The sequence below is a fragment of the Chroicocephalus ridibundus genome, chromosome 19 (genome assembly GCF_963924245.1).
Source record: "Chroicocephalus ridibundus chromosome 19, bChrRid1.1, whole genome shotgun sequence".
Classification (NCBI taxonomy): Eukaryota; Metazoa; Chordata; class Aves; order Charadriiformes; family Laridae; genus Chroicocephalus; species Chroicocephalus ridibundus.
In genome coordinates this window covers 7,739,197-7,764,774 of record NC_086302.1, presented here as the reverse complement: position 1 = coordinate 7,764,774, position 25,578 = coordinate 7,739,197, and the positions used below count along the sequence as shown (strand labels likewise).

The 25,578-nt window shown below is 47.9% G+C and overlaps 1 protein-coding gene across 5 annotated transcripts in view; it reads right to left on the bottom strand.

The window, feature by feature from the left end:
- Window positions 1–696: 696 nt before the first annotated feature.
- HIVEP3 (HIVEP zinc finger 3) overlaps window positions 697–25,578 on the bottom strand; it is a 286,550-nt gene continuing 261,668 nt past the window's right edge. For all 5 annotated transcript variants that reach the window (XM_063355653.1, XM_063355650.1, XM_063355655.1 and 2 more), the window contains 3 exons: window positions 19,235–19,333; window positions 9,764–10,824; window positions 697–7,078 (listed from right to left, as the gene is read on the bottom strand). In XM_063355653.1, the coding sequence (XP_063211723.1) occupies window positions 6,185–7,078; window positions 9,764–10,824; window positions 19,235–19,333 (2,054 nt within the window). In that variant the 3' untranslated portion in view covers window positions 697–6,184. The remainder of the gene's footprint in view (window positions 7,079–9,763; window positions 10,825–19,234; window positions 19,334–25,578) is intronic.

Below are 25,578 nucleotides of genomic sequence, written 5' to 3'. Positions count from 1 at the left end.
GGGCAAAGCACCAGGAGGAGGAGGGGAGCCGATTCCCTCCCTGCTCAAAAATACCCTCTTTTGGGTGGCTTTCCCCAACTGGCCTGCGGCAGAGATGTCCTGGGCAGCGAGACCCCACGCTCACAGGGCAGAGGAGGGACACGGTGGGGAGAAACAGCCAGAGGAGGTGTTTCTGGAACGGGAAGGAGGGATGAGAGAGCGCAAACCTCTTGGCTTTCTGGCAGGGCCCACTGCTGCGCCCGGCAAGCCCCCCCAGAGCACACATGGCCACCACAAGACGCTGCCCTGCAGCCCAGGTTTCGGGGGATCCAGCAAGGAAAGACACCTCTTAACAAATCTCAGCAGACGGTCTCTGATCAGTGCACTGAATTCAGTCCGGCCTCTGCAGAGCCCCATCGGAGCGTCCACCACCTGCCCTTGCTTCACCGCCTCTGCCCTGCGAGGAGGAAATACTGAAATAACAATTACATGTGTGGCATTTCTGTTACAGCAGCATTTTACACACCACTGGGGTGTTTTAGCGGCGATGGCTTGGGGCGGGGGCGGGGGGGGGGTTTGCAGCGTGACACTGCTTGATCCAAATTCGCCTCCGTCATTTTACAACCCAGGTCCCAGGCTGTGCTAAATGAACTGGAAATTAAAGACTGCCAGTCATGCAAGTAGTAATATGTTGGGACTTTAAAATTTATTCCAACATGCTATTTTTTTAAAAATACGCTCAGACTGAGCAGACAATCTGAGCTGTAGTAAAGGCAATATTATACTTGTAAAAACTTCTCATTCACAGTACAGATGTCATTTACAATAAGGGTCACAAACATCAAATACTGAGTATTTTTTCTTCTTCTTTTTGTTTTTTTTTTTTTGTTGTTTTGTTTTTTTTGTGGTTTTTTGTTTGGTTTTTTTTTTTTTTTTTACATCGGACTGTGCTTTTACCTGCATTTTTTTTGCACTGATATAACCATACAGACATTGCAAGATGCAAGTGTAGAAACTGGAGTTAAAATAAAATTACAGGCAAAACTACCAAATTACATTGTACGCTGTACATATTTACAGTACCTTTTTTGGAATGTATTGCCATTTTAAGAACATATAGAAACTTTCTACAGACTATTCCACTTACAGAATACATACACCTTTTAGAAAAAAAGGCAAATATTTATCTTACATGAGACCATGTATATTAAATTTGCGTACACATTATTATTATTTTTTTTTTACATTACATTTACTAAAGTGATCGTAAGTGCCATCATATCTCAGTAATGAAAACAGATTGGTTTTATGCCATCAGGACTGATTTTTTTAATTTATTTTTTTTAAATTTTTTGTAAATAATTTACAATATGGTTTTATTTGTAAATACTGTGCAATAGATGGAAATATTAAAAAAAAAAAGAAAAAAGAGAAAGAAAAGCACATGATGAAACCAAGTCAGCAAATGAAAACCTATTGCAAGAACAGCAGAAAAGGGCTAGATCAAATTGTCCGGGATTTTGCATGAAAACTGGAATAATTTTAATGACTTCTGCGTGACCAAGTATATTGCTTGTTCAGGTGCTGTTTCTGTGGATTTAAAACAAAAACCAGGTAAAAGTGATTCCGGCTTAAAAGAAAACCGACTCTTTTGCAGATTTTTTTGGTGGAGGTGAAAGGAAAGCAATGGGGAGGTGGCGGGTTGTGCCTGGCATCACTCCCAGGGAGCCGATGGCCAACGGCTGGCAGGGACCGCGGTGTCTTCCCCGCGTCTCCCAGAGCTGCCAGCAGCATCCTCAGCTGCCTCGGCCCCGGGGCTGGCTGGGCGAGCGGGCAGCAGGACCGGCTTGAGCAAGAGCGGGGTTTGGGACCAGTTTTCCCCAGTGAGCCCGAGCGCTGGCCAAAGAGCGTAACTTTATAGACACGAGGGTTGAGAACGTCACCCCATTGGAGCAGGTGATGAAATACATTTCCCAGTCATAAGCTGTAAAGTCACAGCTACTTCATCATTACTTTTAAGAGTTTCCTGCTGCAGTTCCTGGGTATCCAGCCAACAACCTGTGAATCGTTAGAGCTGACAGAGATGTGCTTCAAGGCACGGGGTCGTTTTTGGGAGCCAACTGCCCCCCTCTCCTCCTCCCATGGTCTGCTCAGTCCTGCAAGACACCAAGCTCTGCAACCCTGATAAAAGAAGCTAAATTCAGGCTTAAGCACAAGGAAGTTACTGAAACTCCAGAAATGCTTAAGCTTAAGCCAGCATACAAGTGCTTTATTAGCTCTGGCTATAAGGCTTGATACTTAACATGACCGCTTCAAGGAGTTATTTAAGAGCATGGACCAAGTCCTCCATGCAGAATGATCTCTTGGATGCCAGAGCATCCATTTGCCATTGAGTACCTGCATTCATGGGAGCTACACACCCAGCTTACCCAGGGGAGGAAACATCAGAGGAGGGTTTTGGCCGATTAACCAGCTACAGAACAAAAAGGAGAAGCCAGTCTCCGGAGGCCACGTGCTTTCATGGACTATAAATTTAAGAGCCTTTGCCATAAGAAAAGCAGGGGATTTTATTCCCACCTGCTGATGAAAAGGAAGGGCTGGGCTCTGCTTTTTAATTTGCCTATTTGCATTATTAATACATTCCCTTGCAAAGAATACTGCTAACTGCTCTGCCAAGCCTCTGTACAGACACAAAGTCAGCCACCCCTGCAGCCCTTGTGGGGAGTAAATTTTGCAGACAGAAGAGACACCCAAGGTGATATTGAAAGGTGTGACCGGCAAACAGCTTTCACCGAGTGTGACGGAAGCCAACGGGGGCTCCGGGTAGGAAAGGCCACCAGCGATGTCCAAGTCTTCAGCCCTGCCGTAAATAACGCGCAACTCTATGAAAATCGGCGGAGCTGCATGACTGTGCTCCTCAGCAGGGTACGGGGCAGAGGGGAGACAGGCTCTGCACAAGGTCACGCTGTGTTTTCTCAGTGGGGCTGAGGCTCTGGGGGATGCCCGCCCTGCCCACGGACGGAGATGCTGGTGCCAGCGCGGAGGAGGACACCCTTCCCACGGAGCTTTGAGCTGTCAGTGTGATAATTAGCCCTTAAAAATAATATTTATTTTTTTTTTTGTGATCCTTTTTGCCTATCCAATAGGCCGTATTGCACCCGTTAGGTACAGCATGAAGCACCATTTCACCCCAGGCAGAGCCTCCCCCGCCGCAGCCGCGCTGCTGAGAAGCCCAACCGGGGCGACGCTCAGCACAGCCTTGGCGGGGGCCGGGGTGGGGGGTTGGTTTATTTTGCCCATCTCCTGAGTTTTCAGCAGTCCCTGCGGGCACCCGCTCCGTGGCTGCCAGGCGGCGGGTAGGGCACCTGAGCAGGGCACGGCCCTGGGAGCACCTCGCCGCCGCACGGACCTTCCCCAAACTCCTCTCCCTGCTTTTAGTTTTTTGGCGGTGGGCGAAGGCATCGGGACGGTCGGACACAGCGCTGCCTTCCAGCCCGGATGCTCTGCAGCTGAGATGCAGAAAATGTCAACTCGTCTTGAGCTGCTGGCAAAACTTTGAAAAAATAATAATAAAAATAATAACATAAACCCCAGAAAAACAAGAAACCAATGTCAGGGCTTCTGGGTTTTGTCAGGCTTTTTTTTTTTTTCCTCCTCTGTCCAGAAATGACAGAGGGAGGAAAAAAAACCCGCCCCCATGCAAAGTACCAACAGGTCAAGGATTAAAATACAGTTACGGAAAGAAGCCAAGCAAATTTGATCTAGCCCAAAGCTCGTGGCAAATGCACCTAACAAATCCAGGACGCCGAGTGCACGACTGCTGCATTATTTTTCTTTATGTACAATTTCAATATATATATATATATATTAAAAAAAAATTAAATACAAAAAGCTACCTTGGAATAATGTTAAGAGTGTGACAAGGGCAAGGGGGGGGAAGCGACAGAAGTCAGGACAGTCAAAACCATGGCTGGATTTGGTGGATGGTTTCCAGGGATGCTCACAGCGACCCTGGCCGAGCGCTCCGCTCCCAGGCAGCTTGATATTAAGCACTCGCTTAAAACCTGGGTAGGATTTAAGCTGGTGCTTAAGAATTTGAGTGAAGGGAGTTGCTAACGCTGAACTGAACTCCCATCCCCGGCTCCTGGATCTGGCCGGGATTGAAGGTCCGACCAGCTTCCAGGCTTGGGGCCAAAGAGGGGGAGATGGGAAAAAGGGAAACTTGATAAAAGTGCTAATTAAGGTATAAATGGGTTCTGGACGTGGTTTTTGGTCAGTGTCACAGCCTTAATGTTATTTCCATGATATCTTCTTTTGTACTTAATTCCCTTTACAAGAAAAGCAAAAAAAAAAAAAAAATAATCACAGAAGATTATTAAAAAATTTATATTATTTGCCCGTGAAACGGGAACAGTTCATAGCTCATCAAGTCTGGCAAGGAAATATGTTCTCATTCAGGGTTTTATTTGATTTCTTTTTTTTTTTTTAATTTTACTTTTTTTTTAAAAAAAAGTGTATTACGTACCCGATAAACTGGAACAGCTCTGAAAGAAGAAAGAGCTGGTCCACTGGTTAAATATTTATATCTTTTTCTTTCTTTTTTTTTTTTTGTTAAAATAAAAAAAAAAAAAAAAGAGGTCTGTACAGATTCCATAGACCAGAAAACCCTCTGAAGTAGTAAAGAGCCTGCTGTCTGCTCGGGCAAACATGTATCCAACATTTCTATGTTAAAAAGTGTGTTAATGGGACAGAGAGGAATGGCTCCATTGGGTCTCTCTGTATTTGGTATCGTTATCTGTCGGCAGTAGAGGCCATTGCTCTGCTACGGATGGTCAGAGTTAAAAATTTGCTCTGGAAAAAGTTTCTGTGCATGCATAACAAGCTGCTTGCAAACATTCACCACTCAGCATCATACCTTTTGTCTTCCAAGACACCAAAAAAAAGGGCCCATCTATCTGCACAATAAGGACTACCGTTGGCGACACGTTCTGCTTAAATAAATAAATAAAATTCAAATTCGACAGAGAGTCACATGGGAGTTACGGAGCCCCAGGCGTGCAAACAAGCAGAGCACAAACCACTCCTGCATCCCCAGAGCTCGGGGCAGCCCATCCAGCCAGGACCGAGCGGGAATGGGATGGAGGGAGCTTGTCCGCAACTGAAAAATTACGGAGGAAAAATGGTGACAACGCTGAGTTTTCTTCCATTTTTTTTTAAACCAAAGGAGGGTGTTTACAGAGGGCTTCCAAGCCCCAGAAAAGTGGGGCTCTCAGGCACAGGCATGACTTTGTCGGGGCGATGCGGGGGGCACCGCGGAGCGGCCGTGGGATGGAAGGATTAAAGCAAGCAGGAGGCCGGCTCGTCCAGCGAGAGACACCATTCCTGGCACGGGGTCTACATGCGATACATTCCTACGTTCTTGGAGTTAAATCTTTGAAGAACCTTTTTTTTTTTTTTTTTGTCCCTTTTGTAGAAAAGTGCTTTGATGGGTTCTGCAGGAGGGAGGGATGCTCAAGGTTCATTTTCTCTTTTGAGTGACAATTTCTCTCGCTGCGAACGAACCTCCCCCTACTCAAGGAAGTGCTAGTTTCATTTACAAGTTCAGGGTAAACACGTTTTTCAAATGTAAAGCAGTTCTCAACTGTTTAAAGCACAACCATAGGCAATCAGAGGGATGCGAGAAAAAAAAAACCAAGCACTTTGCGAGAATTAAATAAAGCATGTAATAAATACAGATCATAAACTTCTGTACACAGGACTAAGGGTTTGGTTTGTTTGTTTGTTTTAATCATTTAATCAATATAAAAAAAAGTTTTTCTGTTTTGTTTTTGTTTTCAGTGCATCTTCTTCCTCTTAAAATGCTTAACCCTTTCCTTTCTGCATCTCTCAGGCCCATAATTACGCACACCTAAATGGCAAAAAAGACAAGGTCTAACAAACCCCTTTCCAAAAAACTCTAAAAAAATATTCACAGCCTCAAACATTTTTGTACATTTCAAGCAACAAAAGGTATAGAAAAAGGCACAAGTAACTGCATACATGTGGAGATAATACCAGACTGGGACAAAGAAAACCAGGAATCTTCCATGGGTTTGGTCATTCACTAGAGTGCTTCTTATAGCCATGATTATACTAAAGGAAATAGTGTTGAAAATGTCTGTTGATTTTACATAGGAAGCCTAAAGGTGGAAGAGATGGAGGAAGCTTAAGTACTTCCCGTGTCTTCATCCACCTTTTTTTGAGTTTGACCTAAATCTGCGTGCTCTAGGTGTGGACTGCTCTTCCTGGAGGTTCCCCCTTGGTGACTGGGTTCTCCAGAGAGGTTTCTCCTCCGGACGGAGAAGGGCTGGGAGTGCGAATGGCTCGGTGAGGGCTCTGAGAGGCAGCCGGTGCTGCTGCTTCGGTCCAACGGCTGGGAGGGGAGATCTGAGATGAAAGTGCAGGATGATTCAAAAGAAGTGCTCGAGCTGCCAGATTGCTTCTTGCCCGGTTTTTTCAAGGGTTCTTCCCCGCTCGTCGAAGGCTTTGGAGAGTGCTCGTCGGTTGTGCTGGGGCTGGCTGGGGATGCCGAGCAGCCTGCCTGCTCCGCGTGGCTAGACTCAGCAAACATTTTTACCCTGTATTCCTCCTGGTCTGTCTTTTGCTGAAGCTCACTAGTCCTCATTTTCTCTTCTGAGTACCCGCTGCTCGTAAGCTCTGGGGACAGTGTGTATTTAGAAACCTTCGCAACTGGGGAGACGGATGCCGATGACGGCTCCCGCGGGACCTGCGGTTCCTCGTCCCTCTTGGGAGCCCGGCTGAACTCGGCGAAACTGCTGCCACCGGAGGCAAAGTATCCCGCTTGCAGGGACACGACTGAGCTGGGCACCAAGCTGGGATGGGTGCTTGGCCTCGCCTGGACCATCTGGATGCCCCCAATGGGAATCATAGGATATGGGGTCCTCGTGAGCTGCTGCGAATGCAACGGGAGATGGCTGAAGACATTCTCCTCCCCTCGGCTGGGAGCGTGGACATGTATTTCATGAGGTGCCTGCAAGGGTCTGGAGCAGAGGGGCTGCGTGACGCCAGGTGAACATGTTGGGCTTCGTGGTTCTATCTTCTGCACCGGAGAGGGAAAAAAAAACAGCTGAATCAGTGCAACGCAAAAGTTATGGCATTAGCATCATTTATGCTCACTAAAAGGATTGGGGTTGTCAGTATTTTATTCTAATTTGAGGGAGATCAATCAACTGAGGAAGATTTGGACCCCCAAACCTTTAAGGTAAGGACCAGCACAACCCACAGCATTTGCCTTCTGGGTATAAATACGCCCATGGTCTTCTGGGGCACAGATCCAGGATCATTACAAAAATCATAGAAGGGTTTGGGTTGGAAGGCACCTTTAAAGGCCATCCAGTCCAACCCCCTGCCATGGGCAGGGACATCTTCAACCAGATCAGGTTGCTCAGAGCCCCGTCCAACCTGGCCTGAAATGCTCCCAGGGATGGGGCATCTGCCACCTCTCTGGGCAACCTGGGTCAGGGTTTCTGAAAGCCTGGAATAACGTTATTTATTTTTAATGCATTTTCTTAACGCAGGATTACATCCTTACAGCTGCTAATTGCAAGGATGTTTTGGATGGAGTGAGAGATAGTGTTAACTCTCGTTTGACACAAAGCACACCCATCAGTGTGGTCCCCACCACCACCCTCATGGTGTGGTCTGTAGAAACCAAGGGTTAAGACCCTACGATTTTACCTTTTCCTCTTTCTCTCTCGGTGCTTCACATAGTTTCCTAATGTACATCATGGAGAGATATGTGGCTAAACAGAAATGGATTAATTAGTGATGAAGTTATAACTAAACCCCTAAACAGGACTCCCAAGAAGAGGAAGCAACAGAAACTGAAATCAACTTTCTGTTAAGATGGGGTTAGATATAAAATTTGAGGGTTCACTGGAGGGCATATTTCTTTGTAGGATCATGGAGGATTGCCTGACCCTGGGAGCTGCATCTCTATAAAGAGGCAACAGAGGAAAGCAGCAAAAAAGGACAGAAGAGAGAGAAAGCAAGAGCCACTGAGGATAGTGTATACTTGATCAGCAGGTAGAAGGCCGAACACTGGCTAAATCTCCCTTATGCACATGAAGTCTTGACAGAATTGCTACAGGGATGCTGGGAAACCCCCAAACAAATTATTGCAACGGTGTGACAGCCACCAGAAGGAGAGGCTACCTACTGCAAGAGCCTGTGGGAAGAGAGATGGTCATGGGCAGGCCTGATGCACAGACTTGGCAGAAAGCCTTACACCGGAGCCAGGCTAAAACTGTCTCCAAGTTTCTAAGCAGTGCACAGGGCACCACTTTTGAGCACATAGCTCCGTTTGGGATCTGATAAATCCACTTCTGATCTTTCTGTCTCCTGTAGCCTTACGAGGAACGTAATTTTGCAATGACAGCCCAGCTGTCCATCTGGCTGATAAATAGAAAGTTTCCTGTTCAGGTCTTTATTCTTGCTTTGGAGGCACATGAGAAAAGCAACAATGGTGACTTTGGGTGCTAAAAAGGAGCAGAAAAATGGAGAGAAATGTATCTGTGTGACAGTGTACGTTAAAAGGTCTGAATGGGCAGATAAGCAGGGGTATACAATATTGTCTCCTACTGTGGACTAGGGAGCTCAGGGGATTTTCTACAAGTAGTGGCAGCAGGCAGCTTTCCTGACTAGAGTTGAAGGACCAGGGTTTCCACATCCCTGAGATTCACCACAAGAAGTTAATTGACAAAAAAGGGAAATAGCATTAAAGTAAGCAAAAGTTTGGATCTGAAATGAAGGACAGTCCATGAGAAGGTAAGACAAACACTCATAGTGGAAAGCAAAAAGACGGCAGCACCAAAAGACCGTACTTTATCATAGACATGGAAGAAACGCACACTGGGCAGCATGGCTTTTCTGGGGAAGGCCTGGGTCAACATCTGCCGTGACAGGTTCTCCAAGGGTTGTATAAAGGCCTTTCTCTTCCCAGTGCAGTCCCTAAGGGCTTGAGTCTCTCCTCACACCAGTTTCACAGCAGAGCAACTCCAGGAACTGAATCTCATGTTCATCAGCATAAATTACAGGAGAGCCAGGCACTTCAGTAGAAATGGGAAACGTTCCACCAAAGCCGACGTCTAATTTGCCTGTAGCAGTGGGAGGAACGTGCAATTTTCCTTTACCCATAGGATTTGATATGTCCAGCAGAGAGATTAAATAATTTTCTGGACCCAGTGGGAAACACCTCTCTGTGCTGAAGAGAGAAGCGAGATGAAATCAGAGATGTCCAAACAAACATTTCTCAGCAGTTAATCTAACAGAGCTGGCTGCGTATGTACGTAGCCCAGGAGCCAGCGATAGAGTGCAATGCCTAGTTCAGATCTGGTTCACATCACGGACAAGTGAAAAATAGCTTCACCCCCCCGCTGGAGAAATCTCAGAAATGGGTGCAAAATTCCCAGGGAAAAAAGGTCTCTTAGTGACAACTAGTCGTTATAATGCAGTGATCCTTATTGCTTGTCTCAGCAGGAGACTGGTTGGGTCAAGAGTGTAAATGATCCCTTGGAGAAGGGACAACTTTATGTCTCTTCAATTGAGATGGGCCGGACCAAAATGGGTACAAAACCCATTGCTGTCCGCTGTCACTTTTCTCTGGGTTACCCGTAACATCGGTCACAGTCAGAGTCACTACGCACTTCTACGTTGCAATGTTCAGCTAAAAACATACCAGAGAATGTCCTGCAGGGACTAGAAAGCAAGAGGGGCTTGAACTTACCAGCTTGGACTCATAGAGCTGTACGTTTTTGCCAAAGAACCTGTGAGGTAGAGGCATCGAAGATAATATCCCATGCTGGGCTTGATATGAGCTTTGAACTTTGTCATCTGCTGCTGATTTGCTAGTACCAGGCAAGTCCTCTTTCCCGGGGGATGGATACCTAGGCGATTCTGAGCAGCCTGGAGACAAGACTTTCTTCAGCGATAAATATCTGACTGATGACATTTCCCTGCTCGGTGACGAGTGCCTCACAGGGGAGACTTCTCCTTCTGGTGGAAGGTATGTTCTTGGGGACAGCTCTCTTCTAGGGGAAAGATGCCTGCTGGGCGACAGCTCAAGTCTTGGTGACACACATCTCAGTGGAGATGCCTCCCTCCTGGGAGAGACACGCTGGCAAGGAGACAACCCTCTCCCTGGAGACAGGCACCTTAGAGAAGACAGTTCTCCAGTTGGTGAAAACCGTTTCGGTGAAGTTTCATTTTTGGTTAGTAGGTGCTTTCTCGCTAGCATTGGTCTGCTGCTGCCACCACCTCTGCCAGAGTCCTGGCTCGGAGACCACCTTTTTCTTGGGGAGGTGTCTTTTGAGGTTGACAGGTCCATAACTAAGGACATCTGTGGCCTTGTGACAGACTCTCTTTCAGCAGAAGCCAATTGTTCAGTGGAGGTCAAAGCTGGTCTGTGGAGACTCAAGAAGCTGTGGCACACAGCAATGTCACTGCTGTCTGCTGACCACTTTGTTTCCAGCCCTGAGGAGGAGGCCTGCTGGGCTTCACCTATTTTTTGGCTGCTGGAAACTGTTTCTTGGGATAAGGACAATGTTATTTCAGTGCCTTCCTCTTGAGAAGATGGGGAGCCACCTGAAGAGTGCATTGGGAGGGTGGTGTGCTTGCCTTCTGGCAACTTTAAAGGTGGCTCATCTTGGCTCTCCTCTTCCTCCTCATCTTCCTCATCTTCATTGTCATCATCATCGTCAGATTCCTCTAGGTCTGAAAACTGGTGTTCCTCAATTGGCTCAGATCCCTCCCGCCCCTCAGAGTCCTGGAATAGGTCTTCACTGGTTCCTGAAGGGATGGGCAAACACAAAACAGAGAGTGTAAAACACAGATACAAGGACTATTTTTATGCTAAATCTGCTGAAATGTTCTGAGGGGACAAGAGGACAGAGGACCTGGCTATTTCCTAGAACCGATCGTCTCGTGCTTTGAAGCCTGAAGTCTTGTGATCTGTGCCAACTTCACCCCTGACGATCCCAGTAGATCGCAGCAGATCCCACCATTGGGCCCTCCCGCTCTACCCTAGTTTTGTTCCAGCCATTGCTCTGTCAACACGCGCAGCCATCAGTCCCTGCTCCTACTGTACACCACCACGCACCCTGCCTGTCTTTCTCTAGAAATGCAAAAAAAGGCTCTTAACAGATGAGAACAGTAACACTATCATCCTTTGGTGGTCTTGTTATGACTATTTGTTGCAAATGGTGCCTACAAAATATCTACAGCTGCCAAAGTACGAGAAAGTTGCTGGGATGACTGCTGCCATCCTCCACACGTTGGGCTTTTTCCTGCCTACTTGCCTGACAGTTAAACATTAGCAAGACAGGGCTTTTGTTAAAAAGCAAAGCATTGGGTTGAATAAACCTCTGTGTTATTTTCCCCTATTTTGAATAATTCTAGCTACGATGCAGAGGCTTCCTTGTGGCGGAGGTTTTTTTGCTGTCTGTCTGTGGAAGGCCTTGCACAGGGATGCTTTGCTAATGAGAGCTTCCAAACAGTGAGGCGTATACAAAAAGGCAATCTAAAGGATCCGAAATGTACCTGCGGGTAAAAAATACAGCATCTCTCTTCTACTCTAAGGGCCAGCAGAAGCTGTTCTGAGATCAGTACCAAGTTGCTCTGCCCTGCCCTGAGAACAAGCTGCGTTCCCCCGTGCCGGGTGTGCAGCCATCCTGGCAGAAATGCAAGCTCAGCCTGAAGAGGTCCATCGGGAACAGCCGCTGGATGTCACTGTAGCTCAACAAAAGTGTGCCGTCAGGAGGCTTTCCCTCAAGTCCCCACTGTTCTGGAGGGGCTAATAAAATACCAGTTTCTCAAACTCTGTGCCAAGATGATAGGACACGCTTGGTCCCTGGCTTTGGAAGGAGAGTGCCTGGATGCTGCTTTGAGACCCGCGTGAAGCCAGGTAACTAACTGCAGCACCGCTGGCTTCTTTTCGCTGTCAGTTCAGCCTAGGACACTGTTTCTCCTCTGATGAACACTGAAACCGTTTTCCATTTAGAGCTGCCATCTGTCAGCAGGACGAGCCGGAGGGGAAATTAAACGGCGCTAACGCTGAGGCTGGACCACACCTGCCGGCAGCAAGCGGGGTGGTTTCCAGAAGAGGACATGGCCACACAGCGAGAACGCACTCTCATCTATGGATAAAAAGTCCAATTTTGTTTCCTTTGAATAACAGGACCTTACTACTAAATGCTCATGAAGTATTTGGCATTACCAGTGAAATAAGACGTGTTTCACCATGGCTGATTATCCATCCAAGAGTCAGCCTGAAATGCATTTCATTTGCTCCCCACCCCGTTTCTAGTCCATAAAACGAGACCTACTGCAAACCTCACACAGCACCCAGCCGTAGTCAGCAGCTCTCCACCAAGAGGCTGACTTGCATTGTGAAATGCTTGTAGAATGATGGTGTTTCCTGGACCCGGGATCCAGTGGTGGTTTGTTTGCAAACTCCCAGAGGAACTGAGTTAAGAACAAATATTATTCCAAATGACCAGTTCTTCCAGCTGTAGAGTGAACTGTACATATTTCTTGCTTGGAAAAGGAATGGATTTCACTAGTCATAGAGTCATAGATTCATAGTATCATAGTATCATAGAATGGTTTGGGTTGGAAGAGACCTTAAAGATCATCCAGTCATCCAGTGCCACCCCCTGCCCTGGGCAGGGACACCTCCCACCAGCCCAGGTTGCTCAAAGCCTCATCCATCCTGGTCTTGAACCCCTCCAGGGATGGGGCAGCCACAGCTTCTCTGGGCAACCTGGGCCAGGGGCTCACCGCCCTCACAGCAAAGAACTTCTTTCTCCCCTCTTTCAGTTTGATACCGTTCCCCCTCATCCTATGGCTCCCCTCCCTGCTCCAGAGTCCCTCCCCAGCTTTCCTGGAGCCCCTTCAGGTACCAGAAGGCTGCTATAAGGTCTCCCTGGAGCCTTCTCTTCTCCAGGCTGAACACCGCCAAATGTCTCAGCCGGTCCTCACAGCAGAGGGGCTCCAGCCATCAGACCATCTTTGTGGCCTCCTCTGGACCTGCTCTGGGTCCCTGTCTCTGGTTTCAGGGTTTGACATCTATGGGCTTCAGCATGGGCAGGCAGCTATATCCTTGGCCTCCACTGCGTGCCTCTGAGAGCCTTGTCCGGTGTGGTCTCCTTTTTTGGTCCCAGTCACACAATGGACAAGCGCTGGCCAGGACAGAGTGCGAGGTCGGAAGTATGGAGTGAGGGAAATGTGAAACCAGCTCCGCACTGGGGAGTTGTTTGCATTTGCCACCAAGGGAAACATTCGAGTGAGTCCTGGGACAGCCCAAAGTGAATTTGCTTTGGCCTCCTAACATGGTCCCTGCAGCAGAGAGAGCTCAGACCTGAGCCCTGGCTTCTTCCAACTGAAACGCATTCTGCTGAGCTAAGAGGCAGAGAAAGCGCAAGTCAGGAGAAGACAGAGGGAGGGATAGATGGAGGAAGGAAGGAGAGAGGAAGCGAGTGAAAATGTGCCCTGTTGACATCTTTGTCCGAGGGCTGCATTTCATTACGCGTGTGTAATTCTAACGTTAGTCTACCAACCTGGTGCAATCACACCAGGCAAAAGCAATGCAGGATTGAAGAATTATACTCCAATCTCCTTTTATAGTAACACCCCTTACTTTCTCCTGCCCCTTAAATAGAAATAAAAACAATCAAGTGAAATGCAACTCCAGTTTGAAATAATCCAGGGAGTTTTAGGAACTGCTGCTCCCTCCCTGCCTGCCCCCAAAGGAAAGCACGGCAATCTTGCTGCGCTGATTCGTGTCACATGGAAATAGTAATCTTTTTTATTTCTTTTTTATTTTAATTAAAATTGCCCTTGCTAGGCTCTGTTCTGAGCCTCTTCGCCAAGAAGAGAGAAGACACGCTGTGGTTACACAGGGGAAGGCTCTTTGCAACCCCCTGCTCTGAGAACAGGGATGCGTGGTACAGCTGTGATCTCTGATTCCTCATGCACCTTTCTGCCATTTTTATGTTATTTTCTCATCCATCCAAATAGCCCCAACCATTGCAGCACAAGATACAATTTTCTGACCATCTTCTGACCATCTATTTAGCATTTACTTGGCATTTGTGAGCAACGGGCCTCCTTACTCGAGAGGCAGAATATTTGAAATTTCAGCAGAAGCCCAGTGTTAGCTTTAACCAGGTGAAAAAGAAGCTGGAAGGAAAGAAAGGAAATGTCCTCCGACACCACACCTTCCCGTTTTCACCTTTCTGCATTCCTTCCCGGCAGACTGACCCCTTTACAGCAACGCAAATGGTCTTCATCAATGGGAGGAAATGGGGACGGTATATTTGTTGTAATTCTAAAATTACATGGATTGTTTGCATAAGGCACTAAAGTCCAGACAGCGCAACACATTCCGGCGAGCAGCCGCACAGCCAACGCCAGCAATGGGAGAGGAGTCCCTTCCGAAAGCTGATGGGTTCCTGTCCTCTGCAGTCCAGGTAGGGCTCAGCAGGTGCCCAACCACCATGTGTTCAGCCACAAGCCGACTGGGACCAATGATTTAACGATGGCCAAGAAAAAAAAGGTCCCCCAGCTGATGGTCCCATCCTTTCCCCTGAGCGCTCTCACAGCTGGCCTGGGGATGCAAGGCAGACCTTTCTGGGGCTTTTCTTTAGATTTACTCTTTCCACGAGGCCAAAGGCTGAGACAAGCTCAGCCTCATCACCTGCCAGACCTTCATTCTCGGAAGCAGAGTGCTCCCATCAGCGGGCTTTCACACTGGTCGCACAACACGCCGCTGAGTGCACTACTATTAACCCTGTACGAGCCCAGGGATGAATGACTGAAGGAAACCATGAATGAAAACATACCCTGGACTGGGGAAGTGAACCCTTGCAGCTCTGTCCTCAGAAGCCTGCAATTACACGTAACATAAATAGGACTTCTGATTTGCAGGTTTTTCAAGAGCGACACTCAATTAACATGATTCATTAGTTCTAACTGACAATAATGGAAAGGTTTGAAATAACAGTTGTTCTTTTCAGAGTCATGCAACCAACATTTCAGGAGCCACTTTCCTCTTTCCCTATCTAGCTTTGATCAGCAGAAGTATCAGCAATGGGTGGTATAACAGCAGGGAGCGATTTCTGGAGACCGTCAGCTAATCAGTTATTTTAAGTGAGTTCCTGGGCTGAAGGAGTTCTCCAGCAACCAGCAACCCCACACGGGAGCAGCCTCCTGCTGCTCACATCACACCAACGATTTTCCCTTGGGGCAGCTACTGCAAAACCCCCGACTAGGTTTTCTTTTGGCCGTGCCCTTCTTTGGAAAGGCCACGGCCAAGTACAGCATGTCTCTGCCCAATCGAAAGGTTGCTCTGAAGAGCTGGAGAAAAGCAGATTTAAAAGGAAGAAAGCCATTCCTTGAGGCGGAGCGGCACACTGTTGGCCACGTCAGGTGTCCTTAGCCTTGGTTAGATGTTTATTCGGCGTGGCCTGGGAGAGCCCTGTACGTGCCAGGAAAGGCAGTGTGGAAGAGGGCACAGGTGTCTGATAGTGCCATAGCACTTCTTTTTTCTCCCATGTCCTCATCCCCTGACTGTCCAGGTGACTACACCTGGCCTGAATCAGAACCCAAGCCTGAAAAGGCATGGAACCACTGCACTGGGGGATGACTGAGGTTTGGGACTGGTTAACCAGTGGGACGTCTCAGATATAATAGAATCATAGCATCATCTAGGTTGGAAGGGACCTTTAAGATCATCGAGTCCAACCATCCACCTAACTCTGACAAAACCACCGCTAACCCATGTCCCTCAGCACCACGTCTACCTGGTTTTTAAATACCTCCAGGGACGGTGATTCCACCACTTCCCCGGGCAGCCTGTTCCAAAGTTTGATAATCCTTTCTGTAAAGACATTTTTTCCTTATATTCAATCTAAACATCCCCTGGTGCAACTTGAAGCCTTTTCCTCTTGTTCTATCGTTTGTTACGGGTTCTCTGCTGGCAAGTTGAGCCGTGGTCTGTTCAAGTCAAGGACAGTCGCACCAGCCCTCCAAGTCCTATTTGTCCCAGGACAGTGACACAAGTCCTGCAGCCCCACCGGATTGCTCTGCAACTGCACCTCTGTGCCACCAAAACAGGGTGGCCACATCCGACCTCCTCTGCAGGAACGGTCCCAGGACCACGCTAATTCCCAAACTGTGCTCTGCGTTTATTTGATGTGTAGTAGATGGCCTGAACCACAGCTGCCTTGCTGATCGCTGCTGCAGTTCAAGTTGAGATGATGGCCTGCAAATGTCTCCAGCACAGTTTAATTAACCAGCATGGAGATACCCCAAGGATGCAGCACACTGCGGGGGACAGAATTTCTGAGACTCAGTACCCAGAAGTTGAGACTCAAAGCACCACAGAGGGTGCCGGTGGCCAGGGCTGCCTGGCAGGCACAGCCTGCCAGCCCCCTGAACCACCCGGACCACGAGCCCCCTTTGCCGTATGAAGGGCTGCCGCCTGCATCAGAGCAACCCCCTCCCCACCAGGGGCTGCGCAGGGAAACACTTTGTGATTTTTAATTACCTATGAAGCAGGAAGCAAGTGGCACTGCCCCTGTCCCCAGAACCAGCCCCTTTCCCAATAAAACCTCTGATAGACTCGACCTCAGCAGGGGACCAGGGTGATAAGCGCTGTTTGTTGTTCCTGCCGAGTTAACATTCCCTGGCTCACAGCGCCGTCTCCAGAACTTGCTCAGCTGATGTTCACTTTATAAAAATAACCGTGGCGCCATGTGTTTTATGAAGTTCATTTTAACCCATTGTCAACAAACCCTTGCGGGCTGTGGCAGAATGAATCCCAGGGATGGGGGAATCAAAATTGTTTGGGGTGAGACAGGGGGTGAAACAGGAGAAAAAATGCTAAAGACAGCCACAAGAGCTGCTTTCATACTGGGATTTCTGGGGTGGCAGCCAGGAAGGGTCAATGGTGTCACGACCAGCCTGCAACGCAATGCAAACAGAGAACACCACCCTGCTCTGTGGCACGACATGTTTTATCCAGGAATAAACACACTGCGACACAGGCAGACCTGTGCCCCCAGAGCCTCTCTTCCTGCTACAGCTGGGATGTGCAGCGTTTCCTATAAACGTAAACGACCCACTGAACGCAGATGCAGGTGACCCAAAATTTCGTGGGGCCTGGAGATCTGCTACCCCTACGGCTTCTTCCCCATCAGTCCTGTGCCGTGGCTCCAGCCCTGAGTACTCAGGGTCTTGCTAAAGGAAACAGAATAACAATCGTAAAAACATCTAACTGTTCCCTGGAGACACATAACCTAACCCTTCACAGCTGTCGGAGCGCAGCCTCCAATAATTTGGGTAAAATACCTTTTTCTAGCTCAAACAGCTAAGTATACATGAGACTTCCCCGTGTTCCTTCATCTCCCAGCTGGGAGATCTTCCTCCCCTTTCCCTCAACATTTCTGATGGAGACAGGAGTGATTATGGTCACCACACTCCTGCCTGATGCTGCCCAGCCTCCCAGGAGGAGCTCTACTTCTCGGGATGACTTCAGGGAAATTCAGCTGCAGATACTATAAATCAGGGCGGAAATTACTAAATAAGAGAGTCATGCGTCCTCAAAGAACAGACAGATTCCTGAATTTACAGAGCCTTGGACAGACTTTGTGTGTGTGTTTGTGCATAAGTAGATGAAAGAAATAAGCAGGTGAGTCAGGGTAAATGTATCTTCTTGTAAAGCACTCAGAATAATGCCATTAAATGTCAAAGCACCATGTTATTTTAGTTTTGCTGGCTCCTTCCCTACTGAGAAATCTTCCAGATCATTTCTGACCTGGGTGATTCACCTTCATCCTACACGTGGAAAAGACCCGTGAGAGTGAGAGACAAGGGAAGCAGCTGCCCCCATGCTGATGACACCCCATGCTGGTCTGCTGAGGTCTCCAGCAGTGGGACAAGGTCCAGGCTGGGTCTGCCCAAGGAGGTGGGAGCAGCTCCTGCATGCGCCAGTCCCTCCAGATGCAGCCCAGGTTTGCACTGGTAATTTGGAGTCTCCTGGGATCAGCCAAATACAGTAAGATGGGCAGGTCCCTAGATGATCCTTGTGGAAAAGTCTTTCTCTGGCAGCCCTTTCAGGAGGAAGGTATCTCCGAAGCACTAATACTGCTGTATTGCCAGAGCACATCCCCTCTGCAAGAACATCACCACAACCTGCACAGGCCACGCACCGAAGGGTCACCCCCGCACTCAGCCTCAGCACTCCAGCTCCAGTAAAACGTGTTGTCAGGTCCCAACCAGGGGTTCCAGGACTGATTTTTCTCCTTCACCCACCAGATTGTTCTTGCAGCAGCAAAGAAAGGGGTCACAGCCTCAGGCAATGCATCCTCGGGGTGGGGGGTCTCATTTTGCTGCTGCAGAGACTCCCTCTATGGACAGGAGAGACCCAGGCCAAAGCACAGCAGTCAGGCTCCCAAATTCCCCACTAGAGATACCACAAAATACCAAGAAGAACCTTCTCACGCCACAGATCCACTATTTATTATTACGTGTGTAGCCCACATGCAGAGCGCGGGGCCAAAGCAGGATGCTCCCTACTCGTCCATTTACTTCTGCCTCTGACTGCAGCCAGACAAAATACTTCAGCCAAACAGGCAAAACACCCAGCAGGGAGACACAGGCCCACACACCGTCCCAGGGATGCACCATCCCAGGACGGCCCCGTAACCCACCCCATGCAAGCAGAAATACCTCCTTGGGTGCTGGAAGGAGCCTGGGGCAAACAAACTGCTCCACATAGAATGATAGAATCATGGAATCATAGGGTTGGAAGGGACCTCTGGAGATCACCCAGTCTAACCCCCTGCCAGAGCAGGGTCACCCACAGCAGGTGGCACAGGAACGCCTCCAGGTGGCTTTGGAATGTCTCCAGAGACGGAGACACCACCACCTCTCTGGGCAGCCTGTGCCAGGGCTCTGCCACCCTCACAGCAAAGAAGTTCCTCCTCATGTTTAGGTGGAACTTCCCATGGTCAAGTTTGTGCCCATTACCTCTTGTCCTGTCACTGGGCACCACTGAAAAGACCCTGAAAGGATCATCTTTGAAAAAAAGCCTGAAAGATCATCTTTGAAAGGATGATCTGTGGAGAACGTCTCCTGCCTGAACAGATATTGCCCTCTGTTAGCAGCAATAGCAGGTTTATAATGTGAAAGATTTTACCTTCTTCGGCTTCCAGATCCACCAGTGAAGATACCAACACGCCCATCTCCTGACATTTTTTGCTGTGGGCCTTTGACTTCATGTGTTTAGTCAGATTCCCTGAAAAGAAGCAGAAAACATATTTTTGTTAATATGGCTCTTTTTTTTTTCTTTTTTTTTTTCCATTTTGCAAGCTCAGCAGTAACAAGTTAATAATTTGGCTCTAAACCAGACCAAGGAGGCCTCTGACTCTCCCCAAACCACTATCCATTGCAAATACCCCATGACGCAAGGCTGTCCTCCCTTTTGTTCCTTTGCTGCTGCACCGGGGTGGAAGAGGATGTGCTGGTGGGGTTGTGTGGCTTTGCAGGTGTTGTGCAACCTGAAAAGACAGTTGGGGTACACATCGGGGTTTGGGGGGGATGAAAATTCCTGGATTGCTTTCAGCTGTGATGATGCAGCAAAGGAAAATGGTAGGGAAGAGAGAAACACACCTCAATCCATCATCACCTCCCACCTCATCCCAGCACACAGGGGCCACCTGCCTGGAGGTGAGGAGCTCCTTCACACCACAGGGCAGACTGGTACTGAGTGCTCGAGAGGACAGAAATGGGGAAAAATCCTACAGTCACCCTCCTCCCCCCAGCAGGGTGGCTCAGATGCTCTGAGTGCCAGGCAAAAGTTCTCAGCTCCCTGGGACAGGGGGAGTCATGGATCCCCTCGGAAGCCCGGCGCACCAGGGTCCGGCAGCACTGAGAAAACCTGCTGAGCACTAGCGAGCGTTCCTCGTTAGTGCCAGGGTGGAAAGAGCAGCCCCTGCAAGGGGGAATCCGGGATGTGGGGGGCCGTGGTTGCTGCTCTGAGACAGTGGGATGGCATTACTCACGGGCATGCCAGACTCACAGGACACCTCTCTAATTCTAACTCCCCAATTACAGGCAGGTTGATCAGGCAGTTATTAACCCTACTTATATCTAAGGGAAACGCTGAACACAGGGTAACCTTTGGCGGGGGGAGGCCGGGGGAAGGTAGGTAGGTGGAACAGCCACAAAAATAAAGGGTAGGAGAAATAAAGAAAAAACAATCCCGTTTTTCCCTTTCCTCTCCCACACCTCTTTATGGGCCGAGCTGATGATGAGAAGAAACCTGGGCCCTTGCTGAAGCTCCATCAAGGGCTGTGTAATATCCCAGCACAGCCCAGGAGCTGGTTGGACCCTCCAAACTGACTTGCAGCAACGTGATGTGCCACCAGCCCTCCTGCTAGCTAACGCTGGAGAGTCGTGCTGAACACAAGGCTTTTTTTTCCTCACCGCAATAAAAAAAAAAAAAAAAAAGAGGAAAAAATGAATTCTCACACTTTATTATAACCTTCAGCTGAGGACTGAGGTCCCTCAGCTGGTATCCTGCAATCCACAGAGTCCCCTGGTCCCTGAGCTGGGTGGGAGTATAGAGGGCCTCTATCAACCTCTCCTCCCGCTGCTCTGGATAGTATAAATAAATAAGCAACTATTCATTGGAGCAGAGAATTACCCGTGACGCCCTCACAACTCAGAAGAGTGCCATAACCATCTAGCTACCAAGTTAGTTTCTCTTTAGCCCTTGAATTATTTATTTAGCCCATTTTATACAAAATGGAATAGCTCCAACAGGAAAGACCAAGAGAGACAAAGGCTGACTATATATCCTTGTGTATCTGGCACCCATCTAGGATGTGGATTCAAAGGATATTTAATAATTTAAATGCAGCAAAACAGCTTCAGTAAGAGAGATTTATTATTTTTAAACTTCATGCCTAAATACCCTTAGCCCCATGGTTAGGACACTCAGGTTTGAGGATGAGGCCAACTTGGCTCAGGTCCTTGCTCCAAATCAGACCTCTCTTTCTCCACTTTGGCCCAGGAGTTTTGTTGTGGGCCCAAAGACACCCAGTCAGACCAGAGCATGCTCTCATGGACACCTCTGGTTCCAGTGAATCACCATTGTTTTAAAGTGAAAAACTGTTTTACCGAAAACTATCCAACGAGTCCAAATTGTGGCCTCATGGAACTGGAATTTAATTTTGGACCTAACTAGCAAAAAGACAAACTGACTCAGTCTGTTGAAATCAAACCCTGCTGCTGCCTGTCCGTCACGGCACATCACATCTTGGCTGGCAAAAATGACCCATCTTTGCTCAGTTACCACACCAAAATCCCTAAATGGATTCCCTCCAGTGATAATGGACACAGAAAATAAGCCCAAATAAATGCCTGGTGTGAGTAGGGGGTTAAAGTATGGTCTGTGGCACCCCAGGACTTCAGCTGTGATCTCCATGGTAGGAAGAGCGGGGAGAAGACATCCACCAGGCATTTTGGTGCTACCATTTCACCAAAACAAACTTATATATTCCCTGTGCTACATGCGTCTGGCTTTGGCCAAACCAGGAGGGCATTACGTTAATTACTCAGGGTGCTGTTGAATACGGTGTTTTGGGCAAGACCACAGCCACCCTGTGCTTGAGGGAAGGACTCTGGTCCTCGGAGGCACACAGCAGCTGCCTCAGCCTCCTCAGTGTCCGCAGGCTGTAATACACGCGGGTCCTTCCCCTGCCTCGGCCCCAGTGCTGTTCACAGGGAACGCAGACGCTCCCTTCTGCTGCCGCAGACCTGGGCAGGCACGGGGAGCCCATCTGCAGCCTGCAGCGCTCTGCCCGTCGCCTCCCCGCACCTCTGCTTTCGCTCAGCTCCACCCTGCACAACGGCTGGGGTTGACAAGCTCTGCCAGAAGCCATCAGCTTCACCTCCTTTCCTATTTTCTGTCACTGGAGGCAACTGTCCTTGTGCAAGGCAATGCCACGGCTTCTCCTCTCCCTTCCCCACCCAGGCTATCTGCTGGAAGGCGCTGCGCAGGCACTGCTAAACCCCCCCGTGCGAATGTAAAATACCAAAGGACCAATTCATAGCAAGTGTTGCTTTCCTTCCCCTTCTGCTTTCCATCTTCCTTCATCCTCATTTGGTCAGACCAGGCGGTACTCGCATGCGCCGAGGAACACGAGAAGCCTGCAAACTCCCAGCGCGAACCCCCCTGGTGCAGGGTCTACCCATGCACAGCACCCTGCAGGCACACCAAGAAGAAATTCCAACGAAATAGGGCTGCTGCTACCCTTTTGGGGAAGAGAGACTCAGTGGGCTGGATTCTCATCTGACCTAAGTTTGCAACATTTTAAGGAAATTAAAAGCTCGAGGCTTATTTACACGAGCTGAGAGGCTGAGTTATCATCTTGGGAGCAATTTGGAGGACAATGATATTTATCTTATCAGGGTTCTTCTTAGAGTTTGTATTTTTAGACCCCTTAATTAATGCTGGCAGGATTAGATGCTAAAGTCCTTTGGCACATTTCCAGTGAAGGCAACACCTCTTTGCCCAAGCTGGATATGAATCCTACAATGAAGGATTCACAGCTACTTGTTGCCTTAGAGAGTTCTGGCTCCCAAGTTTTAAAAAAACAAACAAACCAACAAACAAAAAAACCCACAACAAAACCAACCCAGAAGCATTGCTTCCTTGGAAACAGTGAAAAAAAAACACATATTGGAAGGAGCAAGAGAGAAACTAGCAGGCGGGGAAGCTGGATTTAAATAGCAGATCAGTTATATTGAATCCTAAGCAGGTAAGTGGTCCTCACTAAGGATCGTTTACCAAAAATTTCCCAGATTTGAAAGAAAACTGGCTCCATCTACAATTCAGGAATCAGTGGAAACTGTGAGCCCACCCCAGCTGTTGCTGTACTGGAGGAGCGCAGGCAGTTTCAGCACAGCTCTCCCGTGACACCTGCTTAGAACCATGTATTCCCGGCTGCTTAAGCTTTTCTGATGTTGTGATGTCTTCTTCTGGATTTAAAGCAACTTAAACACGTGTGTTGTTTTGAGAAAGCCAAAAGTCTAGTGCTCCAAAAGCACTTAAAGCGGCTTAATAGGTACTAGAAGTGATTTCCCATTTAAATTAAAACAGGGAAAATAATTTTTCAGAATATCCATTGCCATATTTTAAAGGTGGTGGAGTTGAAACGAAAAGTAAGGAACAGAAAAGGTAAGATTCCTGGAAAAATTACCCTATTCTTATTGGGCACGCACCATGCTTTCTATTTCTCCTATTAAATGTGAACAATTTGACAAGAAATACCCCAACAAATGACCAACTGCATGATCTCTGCGTCCAAAGTGATGCCGTGATACAAACATTGACAGATTTCCAGGACTTAAGCATTTTCACATTCCTCTTTTAAAATAATATACAAGGAGAGCAGAGCAGCAGACTCCCATTTTGCTGGGGGATGCACTCACACACAGAGACGCAGCAACAGGTCAATCCTCTTCATCCCAGATAAACCCTTGGAACAAGTTTTATGTGTGACTTCAGTAACGCACAGGCTTTGATTTAGGTATCTGCATAGATATAATGTCCCCAAGCGAGACTCTAGGAGAAGGAACGCTTTAATTTATGGAATTTATTGGGCAAAAGATTTAATTTTTAAAAATCTTTGTTATTATCTTTTAGACTTATTGACTTTAAGATTAAAGAAGAAAATTTGAACCTCGAGCCTGCCTGCCAGTATTGGTACAGGCCATAAAATATTAGCCATCTTCTGGATCAAGCCTATCAGCTTGCGTTAGCCAAAACCTAATCTTCCAGAAAGGTACCCAGGCTGGATTTGCAGATTTCAAAATATAGAGAATTAGCATATTTCCCATTGAGGCTTGTGCTGGGATTAATAGCGGCACTGTTTAAAAAAATAACAGTTAATATTTCACTTGAATTTGCCAGTCTTTGACTTCCAGCCCTCGTTCCTTTTTTTTTTTTTTTCCCCCTTTCCCTGGGAAGTTAAAGAGCCCTTTTGCTCGCAGCGTTTCGCCTCCTGTCTGGACCATGGGGCCGTTTTCTGTTCCCAGCGACACGCCTCACGCCACATTGCAGAAGGGAGCGGGCAGCAAATTCCTGAGGATAACCCTGTCCTCATCCCAGCGGAGGTTTGGGACGTCCTGAGGAGCCGGGGGAACCAAAGCTTCCTCTCGGCAGTGGCTCCACGGGGATGCTCAGACCCTTTCCCTCGTCCCAGCCGCTAAGGAAGGGCCCCAGCATGCACAGGGTGCGGGGACATACTGCAAATCTCAGTATCAATCTGCCCTGCCATAACAGCAGTTAATTCTTTCAGAGCTTTCCGCCAGTTGGACCTGCTCTGTAGTTTCCAGAGGAGGCTTAGCAGAGCGCTGAGTCTGCTGGAGCAGTAATAATAATAAACTGTGCAGCCATAACCTTGCCTTTAAGGGCTGAGGGGGTAATGCATTTAATATATTAACATGTTCAATAACCTCAGTGCCTGTCATGTGCTGATTTAAGGAACTGCAAACTAATTTATTAAAGGAAGACTATGGCTGAGGACACGAGGAAGTCTGGTGTCTGGAAACAGTGAGAGGACTAGACTATCAAATGGATATCTTCAGCCAACAGGCACTGATGTCCTTTACACAAGCACCTTTTAAATTAATATGAAGCTCCTTCTCCCTTCTGACCTCTAAGCAGAGGCAGCGGCACGGACGCAGTGAGCTGCTCCACGCAGTTTCTCCAGAAATCTTAAGAAATCTTAAGCAATCAGGACATGAGAGTCTGATGTGAGCCCGAACGAGAGCAGAAAATAGCTGTGGAAAAGGATAATGTCTGCACAGGAGGGGGATTAATGTGCCAACACTGACCCACATCCCCGGGTCACCCAAGAGAAGGAGGGAAGAAAGGGGCCGCGCTTCCCTCCAGGGTCTGGAGACGAGTGACAAGGGAAGGCTGGCGGTTCCCCTGTCCCCTCTGGGAAGGTGGTCAAGGGAAAAGCTCTCCCTGACCTTCCTGAAAGGGAAAATTATTAGACTGCAGCTTTTTCTTCGTTTCCTTCCTGGTAAGAAAACAACGAAGAAGCTCGCCTAACTTCTTTTAAACAACCTCTTGGAGGCCGCAGTAACAAACCTCTTAGGAGAGCGCTGCTGCAGTGGAGGTAGAGACACCTCATTAAAGAGGCACGTTTATATCTGGTCCAGAAACGTAAAATCAAATAAATCTTTACAAACCAAATTTCCAAGACTGCTGTTTCCATCAGCTAAGCGAGCACACAAAAATCTCACGGACTTGCTTTAAAATAATAAAAAAAAGAAAACATTTCCCTGCAGTTCTGTAACTCAAAGGAACAGCTTCGTTCACAGTGACAGAAATGCACAAAAAGCAGACAAACAGCATAATTAGTGAAAAGGGAAAAATATTTAAAGCTCTTTCTTTTGCAAAAGTTTTCCCAGTTCTTGGAACACAGATATGGATTTCCAGGGGTAAGGGGGGAGGTACATTTT